The following is a 21762-nucleotide window of genomic DNA, read 5'->3' as shown; positions in this document are numbered from 1 at the left end:
AAAGCAAGTTTGCATGTAGAAATATCAGTCATTGTGTTATCTACTTTAGAAAAGTTCACTCTGTTGGGGAGGATTAAACTAGCCGATTAAATTGGTACTAAAAGCTCATATTCCAAGGTGTTTAGTCTCAACCTTGGAGGGTGAGCAAAGGGACATTGCTTTTTAGAGCACAGTTGGCAGCTCTGTTTTGTAGTGTGTTGTGTAGTTGTTTTCAGCTGTGGGGTAGTCTGTTCTAAAGAAAGCTTTGCATTACTGTTTCAATTAAAGGCAGTTATTAGTAACAGGTTTCTTCCCTCCTCTACCCACCCCTCAGGTATTGTGAGCTAGAAATCCCACATTTACTAGAATATTTTCACATTCATCTTTGTACTTCATTAGCATCCTTTGATTTTTGTCAGTCTTTTTTCTTTTAAAATATGGTTGTAAGAGTAATACTCATACATGGAGTTAGCTTAGCAAATGTATAGTCATCAGTAGTGTCAAAACATATTATGCTTTCTTCCCAACACTTTTCCCCATTTATTCTAGCTGATTCTATGAAGCTTCAGCTCTTTCAAGTCCTAAGTCTTTTCTGAGTAGAGAAGGCTAAATCTTGTGAACGTGAAATGTATAGCTAAGGTCTAGGATCGCACTAGTTTTCTATTTATGACCTAAACATAACACTTGAATCCACATCTCTAGATGTGAAAAGCTAGTGCATTAACCCACTGTGCGCTCTCTGTTCTCAGTGATTGCAGCTGATCCTTTCCACAGGATGCAGATGATTTCTTTTTTCACTGGGGTGAAAGTCAGGAAAAACCCATAAGCACATCCTATGTGATAGCGCTCTGCAGGGCTCAGCTGTGCTGGAGTTTTATGCTTCAGGCTGGCTCTTACTGCAGACACTTCCCATAGCTTCTGGGAAGTTGTTCAAACTAACAATAATTCAACACTGGGCATAGCTAATACCCTGAGTCTCAGAAATTATTTGTGCTTTCACATGTGAGAATTGATAACGGGTCTTCCAGCTCCCACATCTGAGCTCTGGGTTTGGTCTGTACAGCAAAGCTCACCTGAGGCTCCTTGCATCTCCCTTTTTACTGCATGTGCTTGAAGGAAGAGGTGTCAGAGCAGTAAAATTTCTGATCTTTGCAGAAACAGGAGAAAAAATAAACACTGTAACGTTATCTTGGAAAGCTCAGCTGTAAAGCAGAGTTTCTTGATATGCTTGAAAGAACTTGCGTGCCCGCTTGTATCGGGTCTGGCTGAGCCCCGTAGCAGCCGCCATAGGGCTGTGCTTGTAGCGGTAGCTACAAAGGGGGTGATAACACACTGGTATTTTGGCTGCGGCTGAGCAGGGCTCGCACAGCATCACGGCTGTCCCTCCAGCCTGTCCCTCCAGCCTTCCCCTCTGCTTCGCCAGTAGGCTGGGGGTGGCCAAGATCATGGGAAGGGACGTAGCTAGGAAAGCTGACCCAAACTGACCAAGGGGACGCTCCATACCATATGACATCTGCTCAGATACAAAAGCTAAGAGAAAGGAGGAGGGAGAGAGGGGACATTTGTTATTTACAACATTTGTCTTCTGGAGCAACCACTACACACGTACTGAAGCCCTGCTCCCCAGGAAGTGGCTGAACATCGCCTGCTGATGGGAAGTAGGAAATAACATCTTTTGTTTTCCTATGCTTCTGCATTTGCAACTTTTACTATTGCTTCATTAAACTGTCTTTATCTTGACCCACACTTTTTTTTTCCATCTTATTTTCTCCCCTCCCTGTTCTGCTGAGGAGGGGAGTGATAGAGCGTCTTGGGGGGCACCTGATGTCCCAGCCACAGTCAACCCACCGCAATGCTCAGTAAGTTTGCGGATGCTTGCACCAAGTTGGGCAGGAATGTTGATCTGTTTGCGGGTCAGCAGGCTCTGCAGTGGGATCTGGACAGGCTGGGTCAATGGGCTGAGGCCAGTTGTGTGAGGTTCAGCGAGGCTCAGTGCTGGCTCCTGTACTTGGGGCACAGCAACCCCACGCAACACCACAGATGTGGGGGAGAGCGGCTGGAAAGCTGCCTGGTGGAAAAGGACCTGAGGATGTTGGTCGACAGTGGCTGAACGTGAGCCCCCAGTGTGCCCAGGTGGCCAGGAACGCCAACAGCATCCTGGCTTGTATCAGAAAGAGTGTGGCCAGCAGGACAGGGGCAGTGATTGTCCCCCTGTACTCAGCACTGAGGAGGCTGCACCTCAAATACAGTGTTCAGGTGTTGGGCCCCACACTCCAAGAAAACCACTGAGGGGCTGGAGCGTGTCCAGGGACAGGCAGGGGGCTGGGGAAGGGGCTGGAGCACAAGTCTCATGAGGAGCGGCTGAGAGGACTGGGGGTGTTTAGCCTCCAGAAAAGGAGCTTCAGGGGGGACCTTATTGCTCTCTACAATTACCTGAAAGGAAGCTGTAGCAAAGTGGGTGTTGGCCTCTTCTCCCAAGTAACAAGGGACAGGACAAGAGGAAATGGCCTCAAGTTGTGCCGGGGAGGTTTAGATTGGAGGTTAGCAAAAATTTCTTCACAGAAAGGGTGGTCAAGCACTGGAACGGGCTGTGCAGGGAGGTGGTGGAGTCACCATCCCCAGAGGTATTTAAAAGACTTGTAGATGTGGCACTTGGGAACATGGTTTAGTGGGACTTGTCAGTCTTGTGTTAACGTTTGGACTCAATGATCTTAAAGGTCTTTTCCAGCCTAAATGATTCTATGGACTTTGCTGTGTGGGATTTGCTGTGGTCCCCTTTGCTGTGTAGAGAGGGCAGGTTCCGTGGAGGCAGGGATCATTAGCAAAAGTAATTCTTTCATCCAAGAGAAACTGTGATACCTACTACTGTGCCATTCTTCCAGCTCAGTGTTTTTCCTCTAGAAGAATTCAGTATATTTTTTTGTAATTTATACAGAACTTTTTTTAGACTTCTGCAGTGCTTTGAAAAGCTCTTAGAGGAAAAGTAGCTTTCTAAAGAATAAACTAGTAGCTGTATAATGTCATATAGAATATCATCCCTAAAAATAATAGCTATTTATATCTCCAATGTGCTGAGAACTAGTGGAGGTGTTGACTTTGTTCAATTTTTTTTTTTTAAACCTCATCCTCTTTTCTACGTGCCAGGTGCCTCATTCGCACTTAGAAACTCTAAAATGACACAGTGGGCTTCTGAGTTTCCCTGTAAAACATGTGCTCTTGTCTATGGGATTTTGTATTGGAAAAAAACCCAAACAAAAACCCCACAGTTGACTACGTGTCCTGTAGTCTGGCAGTCGGTTGAGCAGTGACTTATAAAAAGAAAGTCCCCTCCTGTATCTTCTTCCACTATTACACACCCCAGAGTGCCTCTAAAACAAGCCACTTTGCTTTTACCAAGGTTTCTAAATATGCAGGGGTACCGAGAGAATTTCTCAGGAAGCCCTTGTTAGGAAAGGACCAGACAGAAGGCAGAGTTTACTTTTGAAATGCAAGGCTAGAAGAATTGTGTCTCTGCTTCAAATGCTGTCTTGTAGAAATCTGAAAGAGTAACTCTTGGCATCCAAGTTTATTTTGCTTTTTTTTTTCTTTTTTTCTTTTCCCTTTTTTGTTGCCCCAAAATACTTTTCAAGACTCCAGGCACCAAGTTGTAAACACTTTGAAGTAGCAGCTTTATATTGAATATGGTGAGGGAAGTCTTTACTGCTTAGATTGGAATATGTTTAAGGAAGTGAAAAGCTCTTAATAAGTCCAGGGTTTTGCCCAGTTCAGGACATTAATTCTGTTCCTGTCAGCATGTTTTGTAAGTTAAAAAGTATATATTTTGTCTTAACACTGAAATTATGGAAACAACCCAACAAACCCAGCAGAAAATCACTGTTGTAAATGACTGTTACATGGTAATATCATAGCTCTAATCATACTGCCACAGTCCCCAATTTTTTGCTTATTTGTTTTCTGGGATGTAATTTCCCTTTGGCCTTTAATCATAGCTGAACTGTTTCATGGTCTGGTTTGTTACTGCTTCGTCACTTGTGGTCATTGAAGTATTTAATTATTTCCAATGTTTACAAAATTTCTGACTTTTTAAGGTGAACTCACCAAACAGCTACTTTCCTCTGTACTTCAATGTAATGTGTATTTTGTCTCTGGATGTGTTTTACAGCAGGATTTCCCTGACTATTGTTGTTTAGTCTTCGAGTTCTTCAATGTTGTGGTTTACTAGTTAATTGTTTTTCCTTTTAGTTAAACTTCTTGTACTATACTGCTGAAGACAAATATTGGTCTGTTTTCAGCCCTATGTGATTCTTGCTCTGTCTACAGGGAACTACATTTAAATAACAACCTGTTACGAGTTTTACCTTTCGAGCTGGGAAAACTGTTCCAGTTACAGACTTTGGGTCTGAAAGGTATTATTACAACTTTTTCTTGGTATCCGTGCTTGTTTAATGATATCGTTTCTGAGATGTAATGGCTGTAGCCTCCTAGTTCATAAAATGTTACTGAATAGCAATCCTAGATGTAGGTACTTACTCCACATTTACAAATATTGTTAATTAGGGATTATTTAGAAAAAGAAAAGAATGAGTTTGGTGAAGCACTCCACATTTAAAGAGGTTTGCATCTCTTTCTGCAGAGTGAGCGTAGCTTTCTGTAGCTTGCATAGGGGTTGAATACAGTGCTCCTTTAACTAAGGAATAGCCTGCAGTTAATTGTAGATATTCAACTCCAGTCAAAAAGGGAACGTGCTTTGTACTGCTGTAGGGTACTGTGCTATGCAAGCAGTAATTTAAATCTTTCCCCAGGTTTGGTTTTGGGTTGGTTTTTTTCCCTCTGAACTGTATGGATTACAGTGATAAAATTGCTGACCTCAGGGGAACTTGTATCACAAAATCAGGAGCACTGAGTGATACAATACCTGCAAACACTGTTAAGTCTCAAAAGTCTGGGTTTTCTCCCCCTTTAAACTGGATAACCTCCATCTGTGCTGTACGTGAAAACTGTTACAATCGGCTTATGCGCTGGGCAGATGGTGGACTCTCTACTCAGATATGACTGGCAAATAAACTGATGGTGGATGTTGCACTTGCGTTGAGCAGAGCAAGCAGAGGTGGCTCCTGTGCTTGGCCTCCTCAGCTCTGCTGGCGTGTTGTACCATGCCAGTTCATCACTACTGTTACATCCAGTGACCGCCCTTGGGGTGGTCAGTCACAAGACAGATGCAGGAGAGAATGTGGTTACCTTCACTAGAGCTGTTCACACATCTAGTGTTTGGGCTGTAAGACCTGAAACCTCTTAAATAGTTCATAGTAGATGCAGTATCTTTTCTCAGAGATGTCAGCTGAACACTGATATATAAATTCATAACGGTTCTGTCTGTTTTATTCAGCGTTTCCTTAAATCTCTTTGCAGGAAATCCACTTACACAGGATATTCTGAACCTTTATCAGGAACCAGATGGGACACGAAGGCTACTGAACTATTTGCTTGATAATTTGGCAGGTACTGCAAAAAGAAGTAAGTGACCATTCTTAAAACATTTATTTCTGCTGTGTAAAATAAATGTGATTATCACTTGTATCTCTACTTTAAAATGTTCCCGTAGTTTCAACGGAACAGCCACCTCCAAGATCTTGGATTATGTTGCAAGAACCAGACCGTACAAGACCAACAGGTACTGAACACACTAAGGATTTAAAGATTCCCCACCCCCTGCCTCCCCACTAATAAAAGGTGTTGATCTTTACTATCTACTGAAAAAACCCTAATGCTTAAATAACCAATCATCTGTGCAGTGCTGACTGGCCAGCTGAAGTAGTTCTATCTCGGTTGGAACATCTGTTCCAGATTTACCCATCTTTTACTATAAAGTAATTTCTTTTTAATTAATGTCCTTCTCCCAGGAATTGGAAATGTTGTCCACAATTAGTTATATAGTTGAATTATAACAGGTTTAATTGAACATTTGTTGAAGAATTAAAAAAAAAATAAAGAACGTGAGCTGATTTCCCAAAAATGTAGAAATTTTTTCTTTTAAGTAACCAGTATCTTGTCTTTGATTCAGCACTTTTCTTGCTGTTTGGATTCAGGTTATTTTTAATTTTTTTACGTTTTTTTCCTGCATGAATCGTCTAAAATGCAGCCTTTTCTGTTTACCTGTGCACCAAAAATTTTAGTGTATTTCTCAGTTACTGCAGCGTCCTCTCTTTCAGTACTGATGTATGTTCCCCTATTAATTTTATTAAGGCGGTTGCTTTGAAGATAACTATGTTAATGCAGCTTGTCTTTGGCTGTCACCCATTTATTTCAAAATGCTGGGCTTTGACCCCCAGTCAGCCCAAGATTGTTGCCTCAGTTTGCTAAATCTTCAAATAACTGTCTTACTCCTTTTTTCTGAGTTGTACTCCGTGTTTGAGAGGAGCTCCCAATAAGCTTTTAAGCATCTCATTGTCCTACTGCAAATTCCTTAGTGCTTTATAAAAACAAACAAAAAAAACCCTCGAGAAAACAAAACTCAAAATCTGTGCTGCTGGATTACCTGTCGAGTTGCCCCAAACTCTCTCATTATCACTCCTATTCCAAACTAATGAAGAGTAGATGTTTCTTGTCTTTACACCTGAATTGTAAACTTCTTGAGGTGGAAACATTTGCGGTTTTATTTTACCTATGCTTTTTCATTGTGCGAAGGGATCCATACCTTGCCTATGGATCTGTTGCAGGTTGGTGGTGGTAATACGTAAGATAGATTTTTAATTAATCTATTTGAAGAGGTTGCAAACTTTTGTATAGCTATTAAATGTAAATGTTCAAACACACTTACTTTGTTTTAGGCTTTTCACAGTAGAGTGCCAATTAGCATAAAGTACATACGTCTGCTGTTTACTGCATTAATAATATGAAGGGGGGGCTGGTTTTTGTTTTCCAACTAAATACTAGAAGACAGCTGCCATAAGTTAAAACCTGTGATTTATCTTCCTAGAAGGACTGACAATTTTTTTTGTTAGTATAGGTACACATGCTGTGTTTTGATTGAAGCAAATGAAGCATGAATTGGTAAATTTGCAGAAGCAAAAGCCAAGAACGTAATTGTATATATAATTTTTTTGTTGTTGTTAAATTTATCAGTATGTAAGTAAAATTATTGTTCTGCAGCCTTGTTCTCTGTCATGTGTTACAACGTACTCTGTGATAAATATGCTACACGGCAGCTGTATGGCTATTGTCCATCTTGGGCATTGAACTGGGAATACAGAAAAAAAGCTATTATGCAGGAAATCCTGAGCTGCAATGCTGACATCATAAGTCTTCAGGTAAAAGATACACCATTATTTCTTTTCCTTTTCTATTCCCATGTGCTGGTTTCTCCACATTAAATGTATTTGCAGTAAATGATCTGTTTTCAAAACCTTCCAAAAACAGAAGAAAAAAGAAGTGGTGTTTAGAACATTATTTGTTGCTTGACATCAAAAGAATGCTTTTCAGCCACGGTAGTTGGAATGTGAACCAGCAGCTGCTGATCAAAGAAATGTATGTGGGGGTGTTTTTGTGCCTGCATTTGTATGTGGGGCTATAATTGACACGTTCTTGAATAAAAGGCTTGAGATAATCATAACTCTGGGGATTACAGAAATTCATTTATATTTTCTTAAGATAGGGATATTGCTCTCAAATTTGCATTCTCTGATGTACTTAATTCTTACATTTTTTTTCCTTAAATCTAATTTGAAAATGATTTACACTTCTGAAGAGACTAAGTAGTATCAGTCTTCTGTATTTTGCTAATAGTACATTCATGCTGTGCTGTCTCATAACTTTATAGGAGGTTGAAACGGAACAGTACTACAGTTTTTTCCTGGTAGAATTGAAAGAACGTGGCTACAATGGCTTCTTCAGTCCAAAATCTAGAGCTAGGACAATGTCAGAACAGGAAAGAAAACATGTTGATGGTTGTGCAATATTTTTCAAAACAGAAAAGTAAGTGATGTGTTTTGCAAAGCTTTCTATTGTGTCTTGCCCAGTTTCACATTAGTCGCCCTTTTTGTAGCCATTCATTGTTTGTTACAGAGCAATCCTGTTGTTAGAGTGGTCTGTAGGAGAGAAATCGTTCTGTGCACAACTAGCGATAGAAAATCTTACCTTGAACTTGTGTTTAAGTTGGGATTTCATTCTGTTAGAGCATTGCAGGTTAGGAGTTCACTAAATTGTACTTCAGTTGTTGAATGTGTGTCCCCCAACCATTAGGTGTTAATCATAAAAAATGAAAATAAATACTGTTATTTTTTGCTTTTTTTTGAGGAAAGGAGTGATAATGCCCAAAATTGCTGAAGTAAGACCTCAGATGACGTTGACTTTTAGATACATTAGTCTTCTCATAAAGCAGAAGACAAAGGCATTTAATATCACTGCTCACTTCCAAAAAAAAGCCGTTATTTAAGAGCTGCAGCACTTACTGGTTGTGTCATATTGTACAACTGTTTGTATATGAGGGTAATAACTTTGCTTTGTCTTGCTGCTTCCATTCCTTTGTTTCCACAAGTAAATGTAGATGCCAGGTTTGATACCTTCTGGCTTAGAAAAATTTAGTCCCTCTCTATTAAACCTGCATCTTTGAACTAGAAACTGATACAGAATTGGAAACAAGCACTACTTTTTCTCTCTCTCTTTTTCTGTCTGGAAAGAAAAATCTTTTAATTGAAACTAAGGTAATATAAAATACATAAAAATCACTAGGAAAACTATATCCTTTGATTTCAGTTTAGGATTTTATGAAATTATGTGATTGACTGAGATGTTGGCATCATAAATGTGTTTGAGCTTTAATTAAAAGAGTTACCTGTAACATTTCGTTTTGTGTCTGGTTGCTGAAAAAAATATACATGATGTTTCTCTTTCAGATTTACTTTGGTTCAAAAACATACTGTTGAGTTCAATCAACTAGCTATGGCAAACTCGGAAGGTTCAGAAGCTATGCTGAACAGAGTTATGACAAAAGATAACATTGGAGTTGCTGTATTATTAGAACTGCGAAAGGAATTGATAGAAATGTCATGTAAGTCCTATTTAGTTTTATTTTTTTAATAGATTGTATTTTGTAAATGAAAAAATGTACTTTTGTTACAGTAAACCAGAGAAACTAGATTCTACAGATGAATATAACTGTGCTTTGTATGCTCAGACAAATTTATTTCCAAAGATGACTTGAGGAGAAGTCATATTCTTAAATGATTATTTTTTCCCACTCTATGCTTAAGACATACAAAGACATGAGTTTGAGTGTTTTTTGCTTGAAGTTGTATACAGTTATTAAAGAATCAGTTGGTGTTAGTCCTGTGTTTCTGGATCATGTATCTGCATCATTTTAGCTTGTTATTTTCTTCACTGTCATTCTTATACAACCTGTTTGTTCTGCCCTGTCATTCTTAATTTAGGAAATGTAAATTGGTTTTGTAAGTATCGCAGTGGGTACCTACTCAACCTGTATTGTATTTATCCAAATGATATTTTATTAATTCAGATTCTAACAAGCAAGCCTTTTAAGAAGCACTTCTAGCAAGAGAGGTAACTTGTAATGTGGATAACTTAAAATTCATTGCTTATTGCCTGATAAGATATGAGCAGTGCCTGTTTTACTATCACAACCTGAGGAAAACTTGTAATTTTTTAGAAGGACACTATTTGCCTTTACTTAAGATTCTGTTATTTATTGTTAATTCACAGTATTCTTAGGTACATAAGCATTACCTGTAACAAGATCATCTCTTAATGGTCTTGAATGTGAAACATAATTATTTCCAATGTTTTACATCAACTAAAACATTCAGTGGATGTTAGGGGAGTTGTGTGACCCTCTTAAATGGTATTAACCCTCTTCAAGTTATACTGGTATTTTGTTTTATTCTTTCCTCACCTCAAACATCTTGTTTAAAATTCAGCAGTATGTTGACCATGTAAGGTAAATAATTGATTTTAAATTCTAGCTGGAAAGCCACATCTTGGGATGGAAAAGCAGCTGGTTCTCGTAGCTAATGCGCATATGCATTGGGACCCAGATTATTCTGATGTGAAGCTGGTTCAGACTATGATGTTCCTGTCCGAGGTAAAGAACATTATTGACAAAGCTTCTCGTAGTCTCAAACCTGGTGTTTCGGGAGAACTTGGAACCATTCCACTTGTACTGTGTGCAGATCTCAATTCTCTACCGGACTCTGGTAAGATTTTTTTGGTTTTTGTTTTTTGTTTTCTTTTTTGTAGACTGTTTCAAGTTTGCAACAATGTAAATGTTAAGGTCTCACTGTTTGTTTTTGTTAAGGTCTCACTGTTTGGGTTTTTTTGTTTTCAACTTAGAGTATACATTGTTTGATACATAAGCTCTAAAGGTACTAAGAAAATAGAAGGAAGAGAGAAAAGATAAATTGTTTCTTTTGTGAGTGACCTTACTGTCTGTGCAGTAGTATAGCTATGTCTGGTCTTCCAGCAGCATTTTCATTGTTATCTTACAATACAGGAATGGAAAGGAAGAAATATCTTCCCAAAATAACTGGAAACATGAATATGTTGCTGATAATTGGGTTTTCTTAATTTCAAGTGTGAGAAGGTGGGTTCTTCTCTGTAAAGTTGCCACCATACAATAATTTTCTGTATCCCAAATATTTTAAGACTTCTGAAATTCAATACATATCCTAACAGAAAGGATTCTTCAGAGCTCTTCACTAACATGCAAGGTTGTGGGGTTTGTTTTTTTTTCTTTTTTACTTGGCGGCAACTTTTTAGAAAGTGTGAGGTAAGAACAGATTCAGTGATCGCTGCCTTGGCTTTCTCAGGCACCCAGCTGAAGTGCTGAACTCAAGAGCTGTACTTCCTTCTTACTGCTAGTTGGTCCAGTATAATAATCTCCATTTCTGGTCCCCCTCCCTTCCTTCTTGTCTCTGCATGGCAAATCCTAATATCAGTTAGGGTTAATAGGAGCAGTTACTTTTCAGCAGTACTAGAAATCTGATTCATTCTGATCCCAGGAAGGCAAGTATTGCTAGTGGCTATTGCAATAGCCAGTTCATGTGTCTGACTGTTTGTTTTCCTTCCAGAACCTTAGCACAGCTATTCTGAAATTAAAGAGGTATGATCACAGTTTTCCAAGACACAAATCTTGTCAACTTGCTTTGCAGCCTCTTTAACTTTATTTGAAGTACTGTTTCAAAAGCTGGCTTTTTTGCAACATTTTAGCCAAATGTTGAAGGCCAGGACTTGAGCATAGAGAGGAGGAGAGGAGGAAGCTGACTACCTAGCCTCTACAGAACTTTACTTCCACTTTTCTTCATCTTCCCCCAAGTCCGTTCCTTGTTAACCTTCTTGGTTTTCCACGTATATATTGTCTTGCCATATTTTAAAAGAACTACAGCTGACTGTCTTGTCATATGTTGCTTGTATGAGTCAAAGTACCTACACATTCATTTGCTGAATGTTTGTTAATACCTTCACGTGGGCATGTGTCTCTCCTAATAGGTGTTGTTGAGTACCTGAGCACTGGTGGAGTGGAAACAAACCACAAAGATTTTAAGGAACTGAGATACAATGAAAGTCTTACTAACTTCAGCTGTAATGGAAAGAATGGAACAACAAATGGAAGAATTACACATGGTTTCAAGTTGAAGAGTGCCTATGAGAATGGTCTAATGCCTTATACAAATTACACATTTGACTTCAAGGTAAGGACTTGGCTGATATTTCAGAAAAGCTTTCCATTCTGAAGTTTAACTAACGTGATTTGCTCTACAAAATCGTTTAACAAAGAAGTTAATCTGCTTGGGTAGTTCACAGTAAATTCATCAAGTTTATGTTTAAAACATCGCGAACTAGAGAGCCCAAGATTTCAGACTCTTAGAAACCAAATTTTCCTTCTTGTTAGTAACCTGGAATAGATTTGCAAGAATTGGGGTGCTGTTAACCTTCCCTGTAAATATGAAGATTTTGTATTTTAATACTCCAAGCTAAATTAAATAGTACAGTGGGGGCACTTAAGATATCAACTGCAAGGAAATAATCCGTGTTGCTCCTGGAAAGCTCTCAGTGCTCTGTTGCCCAGTGGAAAAAAAGATGGCTCCTTTCCTCTTCAAAATCCGATAAATGTGATTTGAAGCTATGTAGGAGACTGGAAATTACAACCCACAAAAGCACAGCAGAAGTGATATGGGGTGGACTTTTCTTTTGTTTTCCTAGTTTATACTGAGGAACCCACGGGACGCAGGAAGTAGAAGTCTCCTAAGTTGATGTGCTATAGAGAAGGAATGGTAGCATTTCACTTACTCATAATACTGAGCTCACCCCTTGTTTGGAAGAATAACTTGGGCCAAGAATTATATGTTAATAATTGATTTTATTTCTTCTCTTGCTTTAGGGTATTATTGACTACATCTTCTACTCTAAACCTCAGCTAAACATACTTGGCATTCTTGGACCTTTGGATCATCATTGGTTAATAGAGAACAATATAAGTGGTTGTCCACATCCACTTATCCCTTCTGACCACTTCTCACTTTTTGCACAACTGGAGCTTTTGCTGCCTTTCCTGCCTCCTGTAAACGGAATCCATCTCCCTGGCAGGAGGTAGTCAAGTACATTTTAGAGGGCAACCTCAATCTAACTTGTACAATTGTAAAATCTGAATATAGAGGAGTGAGGTATGGCCAACAGGGATTTTTTTTCTTAATAATCTTAATCTTAAATCTAATTATTTGCTAAAGACATAGTAAAAGCCAGGTGCTATCAACAGACACAATTCTGAGCCCTATATACTTTGTATACTGTTCAACAGCGATTGGTGCGTTTGCACCCTTAATACGTTACAATTAACCTTCCTGTTTGTTTTATCCAACGTGACATTTTATGCCTTGAAATAGGGAATTGTTATACAGTATACTCTCTTTGCACAGTTATCTGTAGCACTACTTTTTTGAGGCCAGTAGGAACATCCACAGAACATTCTTCCGTACTTCACTCCCTCCTTTTTCAGACTTGTTTGTAAAATATAGAATTTGAATTTAGCCTTTATTGATTGTATATGAACAACAGAAAAACTGATTTATGAGATTTTGTACTTTAAAAAAAGAAAAATCAGATTTGGAAAATGATTGTATTGTAAACTAAGGCTAAATTTTTATCTGTTTTCATGTGTTATAAAGGCCAGCTTGTAAAAGAGGTTGTCACAGGTTTTCTCTGCTAATGATTTGCACTGTTAGGGTTTCGTTAGCCCTTTTATACTACTTTTTATGTTCAATTGAGAATGTTGCTTTGAAAATCCAAACCTATAAAATCTTGATACCTTACAGAGACAACTAAATAAATTCTATTTCTGATTTAAAAAGAAAAAAGCATAGAGTTCTCACAGAACAGATAAGCTAAGCAGTGAATATAAGTAGACCTGTATGGATTGAAGGTTATTGCTGATGTGTATACACTCAGATATTTTTCTTGTCTCTAACTTTTGAAGTAAAATTTAGGGATACTTGTGTACAGCTTCTTCATTTCTGTTTTAAATACTTGTCCTATCTCCACTGTGCCTGCTTAAATTTGTTCTCAACTAGCACTGCCTGTGCATGCAGAGAGATCCTGTGCATCCTCTTTTATTTTTTTAAATAATGTTAACACTTGTGAAAATTTTATGAAGATACTTTTGTATAAGCTGTGGCATCTTTTTTTCCTTTGTGAAGCATTGAATATCACACTTTTTGAACATGTTCAGGTTATGGGTACACAGTTTCTAGCTTCTAATACCCATGCACTGCTTCTTTCAGTGTCATTGCACAGTGCCGTTTTTCCCACTAAGAATTACTATCATGTGAATTCTCTTTCATTTAAGCGTGTTCCTCTGTTTCAGAAAGTATAATTCCTTGAAGAAAAAAGAAAAACAACCTTACATTTTCTATTGATGAAGCAGTGTAAAATAAATGCATTTTTCAATACAGGTCCCAAAGACAATTCTTCAGATCATTTTTTTTTAAAGTGACCAAGTCTTATCTTAAAGTGTCAAGCAAGACTGAAGTTATAGTGTACCCTCAGTGCCATTTGTGTCATGAAGCCAAGTACATAACAGCTTACAAATTTAACTTGTCTATTTGTATCCTAAAAGGGAGATTTTATCATCTCCTTAAACTAATACAATTTGAATAATCAATGTAAAAAAAAAAAAAAAAAATTAAGATAGAGAGCTTGGTCTTAAACAGCTTTTGTTTCAGCTGCGGGCAGGGAAGCAAAAGGACACTGAGCATTAAGAGAAAACTTTCTAAATATTGTGAATTTTTATATATAAAGAGTGAATTGGTAATAACGATTCAAAATTTTATTGAAAAGTAGTCAGCACATAAGTGTGCTCAAACCGTTCTGTTTTAAGCTGGAAGTAAAAAATTACAAACAGTTCGGTTATGTAAAATGTACATTTTAAAATTTCAATAGGAGAAATTTTGATCTTGAATCCTTGTCTGGGACCTAATCTCTTGGGGTTATTTTGTTTTGGTTTTAGTTGTGAAAACACCAAACATGTCCAGTTTATAATCAGTACATTGAAATGCTGGTAGTATTGCTGTAGTAGACTTAATGCGTAGTGTTATTTTTTTTCTGTTTGTTTTTTTGGGTTTTTTTGTAAAGTGTGAATAAAAGGTGTTTTACTCATGTTTCCTTAATGATGTCTTGGTAACGTACATCATGACAATTTCCAGTTATGATAAGCCAATTTAGCTTGTCAAACTAAGCAAACTATTTTTCTTTTCTGATTATCTGGATTGTGTAATGAGTCCAGAAAGCTTTACAGAAGGGGAAGGGAAGCACTTACTCATTTTGTATTTCTTAGAGGGGGATAATTTACTTTAATAGATGCTGGAGCTTGAGTGCACTTGTTAGATTCTAAAGGTTTGAGCTTTATCCAGTATGTGTTCTCCTGTATTGCTTAGTCTTAAAAAATATTTGAATTTATGACAGCATGTTGAAATATGGCCCCTTGTGCTTTTGGAGACACAACTGTTCCTGCTTAGTCACCTTACAGTCTAAGGGTCCATTTAAGTAACCATTTCCTCCAGCTTTTATACTAGTCCATCAGGTCCCTATCGAAAACCCACTGAATACATTGAAGACACTCCTTTGACTTCACTGGGTTTTAACTGGACTGCAGCCATGACGTGGGGCTGAAGGAAGGAGAAATACTTTGAATATAGGGAAAGGCCAGATGGCACCGAAACAGAGCTGAAATAAACTTTGTCAAACAATCTCAAAGAAAATATATTCCCATGACAAACAAATCTAACTCAGAAGTCTCAGTTTCCAGCTATAACATAGAATAAGGCAATAAACCATGTCTTCACAAAATCAAAATGTTTGCTTCATAGTTTTTAACATTAAATGGTTATTTGCAATATTTTTATTCGAGGTGATTTGGGGTGTTGCCATAATGTACCTTCAGTGTTCTTGTTGTAAAAGCACACATAGCAAAAATCACAGAACATCTTTGGGGTTGAAAGGATTTATTTAGGTTAGACCAGGCTTTTTTCCACTTAAAGTACAGTCAGCCACATCTTGTCTAGTTTAATTTACCGAGAATTCTGGGTGTCAAAGTGTAAGATGAAACACACCTTTAACTAAAAGAGTTGATTAGACTACAAGACTAATGCCACAAGTTACTGCTTTTAACTTAGCTCAAGTAGCAGGGGGAGGGGTGTGTGAAAAGAGCCTATAAGTCAGTGCATGTTGTAATTATTTTGTTCTTTTAGCAGCTTTAAAAATAAAAAAGGTAAATTTGGCTAGCGTTTGTCAAAACTGACTTTAAGAACATTGTATGTATGTATATTTGATGTAACTTTAGCAAATCTCTCAAGTTTATTTTTTTAAGAGCAGACTTAGAAAATAGCTGATGGTTTGCTTTTTCAACCATACAAAACCTGTATGAAAGACAAAATAATTACAACACCATTTGCGGGAAAAAGAACTAATTACACTGTAAAACTGAAAAGAAAATCAGTTAACCGCTTAAGTAGCAAGCCTTTTTCATCCAGCCGGACACAGTATTTTTTAGTATGTTAATTGCTATTCTTTTCTTTTGGTTGCATAAATTTGTAACACTTAAGTGTCTTGGTATGTTTAAGTAGTGTCTAAAATAGAGTATCTTAGTCTTTATTCACAGTACTTCTGTATAATGTGTAATGCACTGGACTAACTCTTGTTTACCAATCATGTAACAAAAACCAGCACATTATCTGCACTAAGCTCAAAGAATGTTGCATTTGTCTATAGGCAGCTCTTCAATAAGATAAATGGGAAACTGAATATGGTCTGATGGTAAACAAGGGCTTTTACTGTTCTCTTCAGTGGAACTTTCTTCTTGGTCAAATTTTAACTAGTTAGTATTATATTTATATACAGGGTCTTCTTTTTCTTTACCAATGTATTTTCCTACTCATAGCTGACCAATAAATCCAATATCTGTTTCAAACCTTCTTGAAGTCTAATTCATATTTTAACTTAATTCCTAAAGCTTTTCCTGAAGAGTTGCGCATACAGCCGGAGTGACTGAAGTGTGGTAAGGGTAAAATGGACGCATGTAAGGAACTTGATAATCCCAGAAAGATTTTTGTGTACTTTCTGTTGCTTTCTAGCTCTGCAGACCAGAAAGCTGCTTGGATCAGCTGGGTTTGGATGGCCAAGTGAAGACCTGGTCAGTAACGCCGCCTGAGTTTGTGGAAAACCCACGTCCAAACCTATTCAGATCTCAGCCCCATGTCTTAATCTCTGGCCATCTTCTGACCTTCCCAAGTGAGTCAGTAAGGTCAGCTGTGCAGTGAAGGGTCCACAGGTTTTGTCTGGGTCGTGTAGACCCTGCTCCTTCCTTGCTCTTCCCTCCCCCCACCAGAAGACCTAAAGTAGGCTTGGGGTCTGGCAGTGGGAAGGGATTCAAAGATTCCATTAAATTACCGTGGGAGAGGAACAAAGTGAAGATTCCATGCATCTATTTTATTTTATTTTATTTTCCCCCAGGAATGAGATTCAACTAACTCTTCTCCTTAGTTTATTTTAATACTGCATTATTTTTGGTATGTGTGTGTGTGTGTGTTTTTCTTCTGTATCAGAGTGTATGCAGAACAGTGCAGACTCTTATGTTTTATCCCAGCATTAGCAGCAAGCAAAACATCTGAGCACATGTGCTGTGTGAAGCAGTGAAGCACACCAGACATCTCACTGGCACCCCTGCATCTCTTCAGAGCTCGAGTTCAGTATGTTGGCACTGCTTTGCTTTGAAACAGATGATCTAGTTCAGTGTTTCCACGAATACCACGTGCCCCGGGGTGTTCAGCTTGTTTGTAGTTTTAATAGTTGTTGTCCTGAAGCAGCTGCAAGTCCCCAGCAGAGCGATGAGCCCGTGCTAGACTTCTGCAAGGGCTTTTTTGTTCCGTCTCATGGGTGAGATTGGAATTGCCACCATCACATGTGCAGTCCTGCCGCTAGATGGTGCGTGCAACACAGCCTTGGTGCGCACCGTGCGCGCACAATCCAGAAAGCGTGGCTTGTAGGATTATTCTTAATATTTGTGGGAATTCAGGCCCTGGAACGAACCTTCTCCAGTGGCAGCTATTGGTTTGGTAATGTCCATGCCAATTAAATATTTGCCTTATAAATCCAACTGTCACGATGGGAATGAAAAGGACTTACCTGCTCCTCAGTGGTAATATCATTCTAGGGCCTTCGCTTGCTGCATTTTATCTGCTTAATGCTATTTTTTAAGATGAGTACAGCTGTCAGTTACATGGTTCCAAACTGGAGTTTATGAGCTCTTAAATAATACCTGCTAACCTGGCACGTAAGTATTGGGAGATCTAGCTGTCGGCAAACATTAATTAATGTGCCAAAATTAATGGAGAGCCTGGTGCCCTGTCCAGAAAGCGTATATGAAAACCAGCATCTCTTACTCAAAGGACTGAGTTGAGCTTGTATCCTGTGGTCCTAAGCCAGGTACGTGAAAATTTGTTTCGCTTTAATTTGCAGTAAAATAACTACAGCTGTTCTAATATAACTGAATACAAAATCACACTGGCCAGACTCATAGTTACTGATCCTTCGTACCCTGTGTCCACTGGCTCTGCAGTGATAGTACAAAGTTGGGTTTGTGCCTTAAGGGGTGGGAGTTTCCCAAATCAGTGCAGGTGACCGCGTGGCATTTCTTTTCTACTGACATGGATACAGCAGAGGAGCCTTGAAATGTCTGCAATTGAGCCTGAAAAGGGAGTGGGAAGGACAAGGAACTGAGAAAAAGGTAAGTGGAAAGGACAAGAATATGCAAAACGCATCGGGTGACCTTTTGGGAGAAGCTGTACTTCATTTAAGGTGAGTGTTCTGGTTATTTTCTTGCTTTTCATCTTCCCCTCCTAACCCAGAGGCACTAATTGTTCACTCTCATAAATGTTCACTTACTCTGTTTGCATGGAAAGTAGTAAGGCTAATTAAGCTATAGGGACCTTTGGCGTATTTTAATATTTTCTTATTCCAAAACAAGCCTTGTATTCCCACAGATTATCAATTTTTAAAAGGTAGGAAGGTACATTCTGGTCAAATCTTCCCAGTGTGTTAGTGGACGGTATTAATGTCCTTTAAAAATGCTAGATGTTTGTTGTAAAAAAGATATACATTACAGAAAATGAAAACATATATATGTTCCTGCTGGGTCTTAATGACTGCAAAGATTTAAGCTTCATAGAATTATTTTTTTTCCCCTAGTGAGTTAGTTTTTCTAGTTTTTTCTAGGGTTTTTTTCTAGTTTTTTGTAGTTCAAGGCACAGGCTGCTCCCTTTGGGTGCCAGTCGTGTGCACTAGTTTCACCACGGTGGCTAATGGTATTGATAGCTATTCAGGGCCTGGATTTATTGATTTTATTTTCCTTCTTCCTTTTCAAAAAATAGTATACGGGTTAACAGTCCACTTTTTGGCCAAGAGGGCTAAGACCTTTGGTATCTGAAGACCTGAACCAAGCTATGGGCTGGTTTCGCTGACCCTGGTAGCATGACACCACCAAGACAGGGATGAGGTGGGGGAAAGCCTAGAGATGCACAAGGATTTCTTTTAACCATCTCCTCCTCGCCCACCTCTCCCAGATAAAGCAGTGAGGGAGAGGAGCGTTAGGAATTGCACGCAAGTTGCTGCCGTGAGCAACGTGGGGCGAAGGGGAGCATCCCGCCTGGCACGGTGTCTGGCCTGTGGCATCACCCGTGGCAGGGCTGCTGCTTCTAACCTGCCAGTCGCTTGATGAGGCTGCACCTTTCCTGTTCTCGTTGATTTGTTCTCTGCAGCTTCCCGGGCTCGGGGGGATGTGAGCCAGGCTCCAGCGACACGCGGGAGCACACCAGTCAGCGTGGTTGCGTGGTGCTGGGGTGCTGCGAACCGAGGCGCTTGTCACACTCGTGTGCTCCCGCAAGGCATGGGGAACGTGTGCTGCCGGCTGTGGAAAAGCTGCTGCTGAAATCTCAGAACAACGAATTACAGGTTACTGGGCAAAGGAAGCAGAGATCTGTCTTGGTTAACCCTCTGAAGATGGAGCTCCCTTTGTCTCAGCGTGGTCGTGAGTTTTCCAGTGAATAACAGCAGCTACATCCAGTACAGAGTCTACGTGCATTGCCCAGTGAGAGAAGAGCAAGTCAAACAGGCTTATCCTTCAAAACTGCAGTTTGATTTTCAGTTTCTCACTTCATGAATGTATGTATTTTTATTCCCTTTGCAATGTTTTAAGACAGTGTGTGAAACAGCTGAGGGTTTATACTGCTTTAGCTGCTCCCTGGGCAGCTGTACCCCCGTATCCGTGTGGGCTGTTCCTGCTCGCTTGCTTGTATTAAACCAGAAATACTTCTGCTGTGAGTTTAGGCAATGCATTACAGGAAGGGCAGGGATTACTCTGTGCAACATTTTCTCCCTCGGGTGGAATCCTTCATCCAGGGACCAGTGAGGGAGGAGGGAGATGAACAAAAGGTAGGAATTTGGGTCTTGGCACAAGACAGCCGACAGAAAATTTTCCATTAATTCCATTGGGCTTTCACTGGGAACACAGGCAGTCGGGTGTACGAAAAATGAAAAATGGAGCTACCACATGTGCATGTAGAACAGGTTGTCTTTCCTGAGAGCTGTCCTAACCCACCAAAGCCCCGCAGGCGGGCAGGGTGAGCATCTGACCTGCAGCACCAAGCACAGGCATTCGCATTCCGCTGAACTGGGTTCACATTTTTGGCTGGGTCCAGCCCTGAGTCTTTGGTACGGCTGTACAATTTAATTAAGCTTTCACATCTGATGGGGTGAAAGCTGCAGTTTCACCTAGTTACATCACCTTCAGTGGACATCCAGCCTTTTCGTTACATTTGTCTTTGTGTTACTCGTGTCCTGTAGGAGCTATTGGATAAAGAGAAAGCACCTGCCCAGCGCTGCAGCACGCGTGCCTCTTACCGCGGAGATTCTTTACTGCCTGTGAAACATCTGTTTGTATATAATGATTTTTTGTTATGGGTTTGGCTGATCTTGCAAATAGTCTAAGAATTATTCCCATTCTACAGAAAACAAAAGTAACTCAAAAAGCCAGCAACCTGCTGAAGGTGCTGGGCGTGTGGACTGCAGCACCCATTGCGCCTGCGCCCCCAGCTCGGGTCCTCGCTGGTGCTGCTGCCTCGTGCCCTGCAGGTGAGCATCACCTCATCACCTCCCGCGAGCTGCAGCGTGCGGAGGGAGCTGAGCAAGGCTGCAGGTGCTCTGCAGTCGGGGAGATCAGGTGGTGTGAGAAGAGCGCGGAGCCGTGTCCGTGTCCTGCGCAGAGCATCTCTCCGCAGCAGGGTGAGCCGTGTGCCTTCGGCCCGGCCCGTGTCCCTCCTCTGCCAGCAGTAAAAGAAATGTGTATGGTGCAGTCCTTTGTTTCTGTAGTGGTTTTAAAAATACTGCTGGTGTGGAACACTTCGTACAAGGTTTTGTAAACAGTGGCTCCTTAAGTAAGTCTGCAAAGGCCCTGGTCTGTGAAGATAAGTAAGTTGGTGTTGTCTGTTGAAGTACAACGGAGCTAGACTAGTTTGGGAGCTTGTACCAGGAGCAGTAATGTCTTATAGCCAACTGTTTTATTATGCTCCAAGCAAGAAACATTTCTCTAGGAAAAAAAAAAAAAAAAAAAAAAAAAAGATGTGTGACAAACTGCTGTGTAAATGCAGCCCTTGATACGGTTAACGAGAAGGGAAAGAATTCTAATAAATACTAATTAGACCCTTCTGATATCTGGGTCCTTGCGGCCCTGCCGTGTCTCAGAGTCTGACAAAGTTGTGACAGATGGTATTAAGTGTTGCTATTCCTGGAAGAGCAGGAAAACAGAACACAATACAATTTTGCAAAACAGTTTGAACTTCATTGTGGAGTGGAATTGATAGAATTGACCAAACGGCATTGGATGCAACAGAATTTGGTGGGGAGGGTTTGTTTCCTGGGCAATTTTGGCAGCAGTTGTTTTCATCCTTATTTTCAAATACCAAAATTTCGAAGGCATCGGGCATCCCAAATTTCTGTCAACCCTAATGGGATGATATTTAAATGCTGACGTGTTTTCCTTTCCACCCCATATTGTTTGCAATGGACCGCAGGAAGAAGGTTTTGTCTTTTCTGCTGCTGATTGAGATTACCAGGTAATTTTCTGTTGTCAGCATTAGCCTTAGCAAGACATTTCTCTCAGAATCCTTTTGTTGAAGACCGTAAAATGTAATGAACTGATGAGCTTGGAGCAGGTTGCACTACCCTTGCTGT

The 21762-nt window shown here is 39.7% G+C and overlaps 1 protein-coding gene across 3 annotated transcripts in view; it reads left to right on the top strand.

Annotated features, from left to right (window-relative positions):
* Window positions 1–16451, top strand: part of CNOT6 (CCR4-NOT transcription complex subunit 6) — a 35505-nt gene extending 19054 nt beyond the window's left edge. For 2 of the 3 annotated variants that reach the window (XM_055718243.1, XM_055718244.1), the window contains 9 exons: window positions 4300–4385; window positions 5389–5493; window positions 5582–5650; window positions 7129–7286; window positions 7796–7950; window positions 8871–9025; window positions 9954–10184; window positions 11476–11678; window positions 12368–16451. In XM_055718243.1, coding sequence (XP_055574218.1) covers window positions 4300–4385; window positions 5389–5493; window positions 5582–5650; window positions 7129–7286; window positions 7796–7950; window positions 8871–9025; window positions 9954–10184; window positions 11476–11678; window positions 12368–12580 — 1375 coding nt within the window. In that variant the 3' untranslated portion in view covers window positions 12581–16451. The remainder of the gene's footprint in view (window positions 1–4299; window positions 4386–5388; window positions 5494–5581; window positions 5651–7128; window positions 7287–7795; window positions 7951–8870; window positions 9026–9953; window positions 10185–11475; window positions 11679–12367) is intronic. The other variant, XM_055718245.1, reaches the window with a different exon arrangement.
* The last annotated feature ends 5311 nt before the right edge of the window (window positions 16452–21762 follow it).

The sequence above is a fragment of the Falco cherrug genome, chromosome 8 (assembly GCF_023634085.1).
Source record: "Falco cherrug isolate bFalChe1 chromosome 8, bFalChe1.pri, whole genome shotgun sequence".
Classification (NCBI taxonomy): Eukaryota; Metazoa; Chordata; class Aves; order Falconiformes; family Falconidae; genus Falco; species Falco cherrug.
Note: the sequence above shows the minus strand (reverse complement) of the source record. Positions and strands in the feature narration are given on the sequence as shown.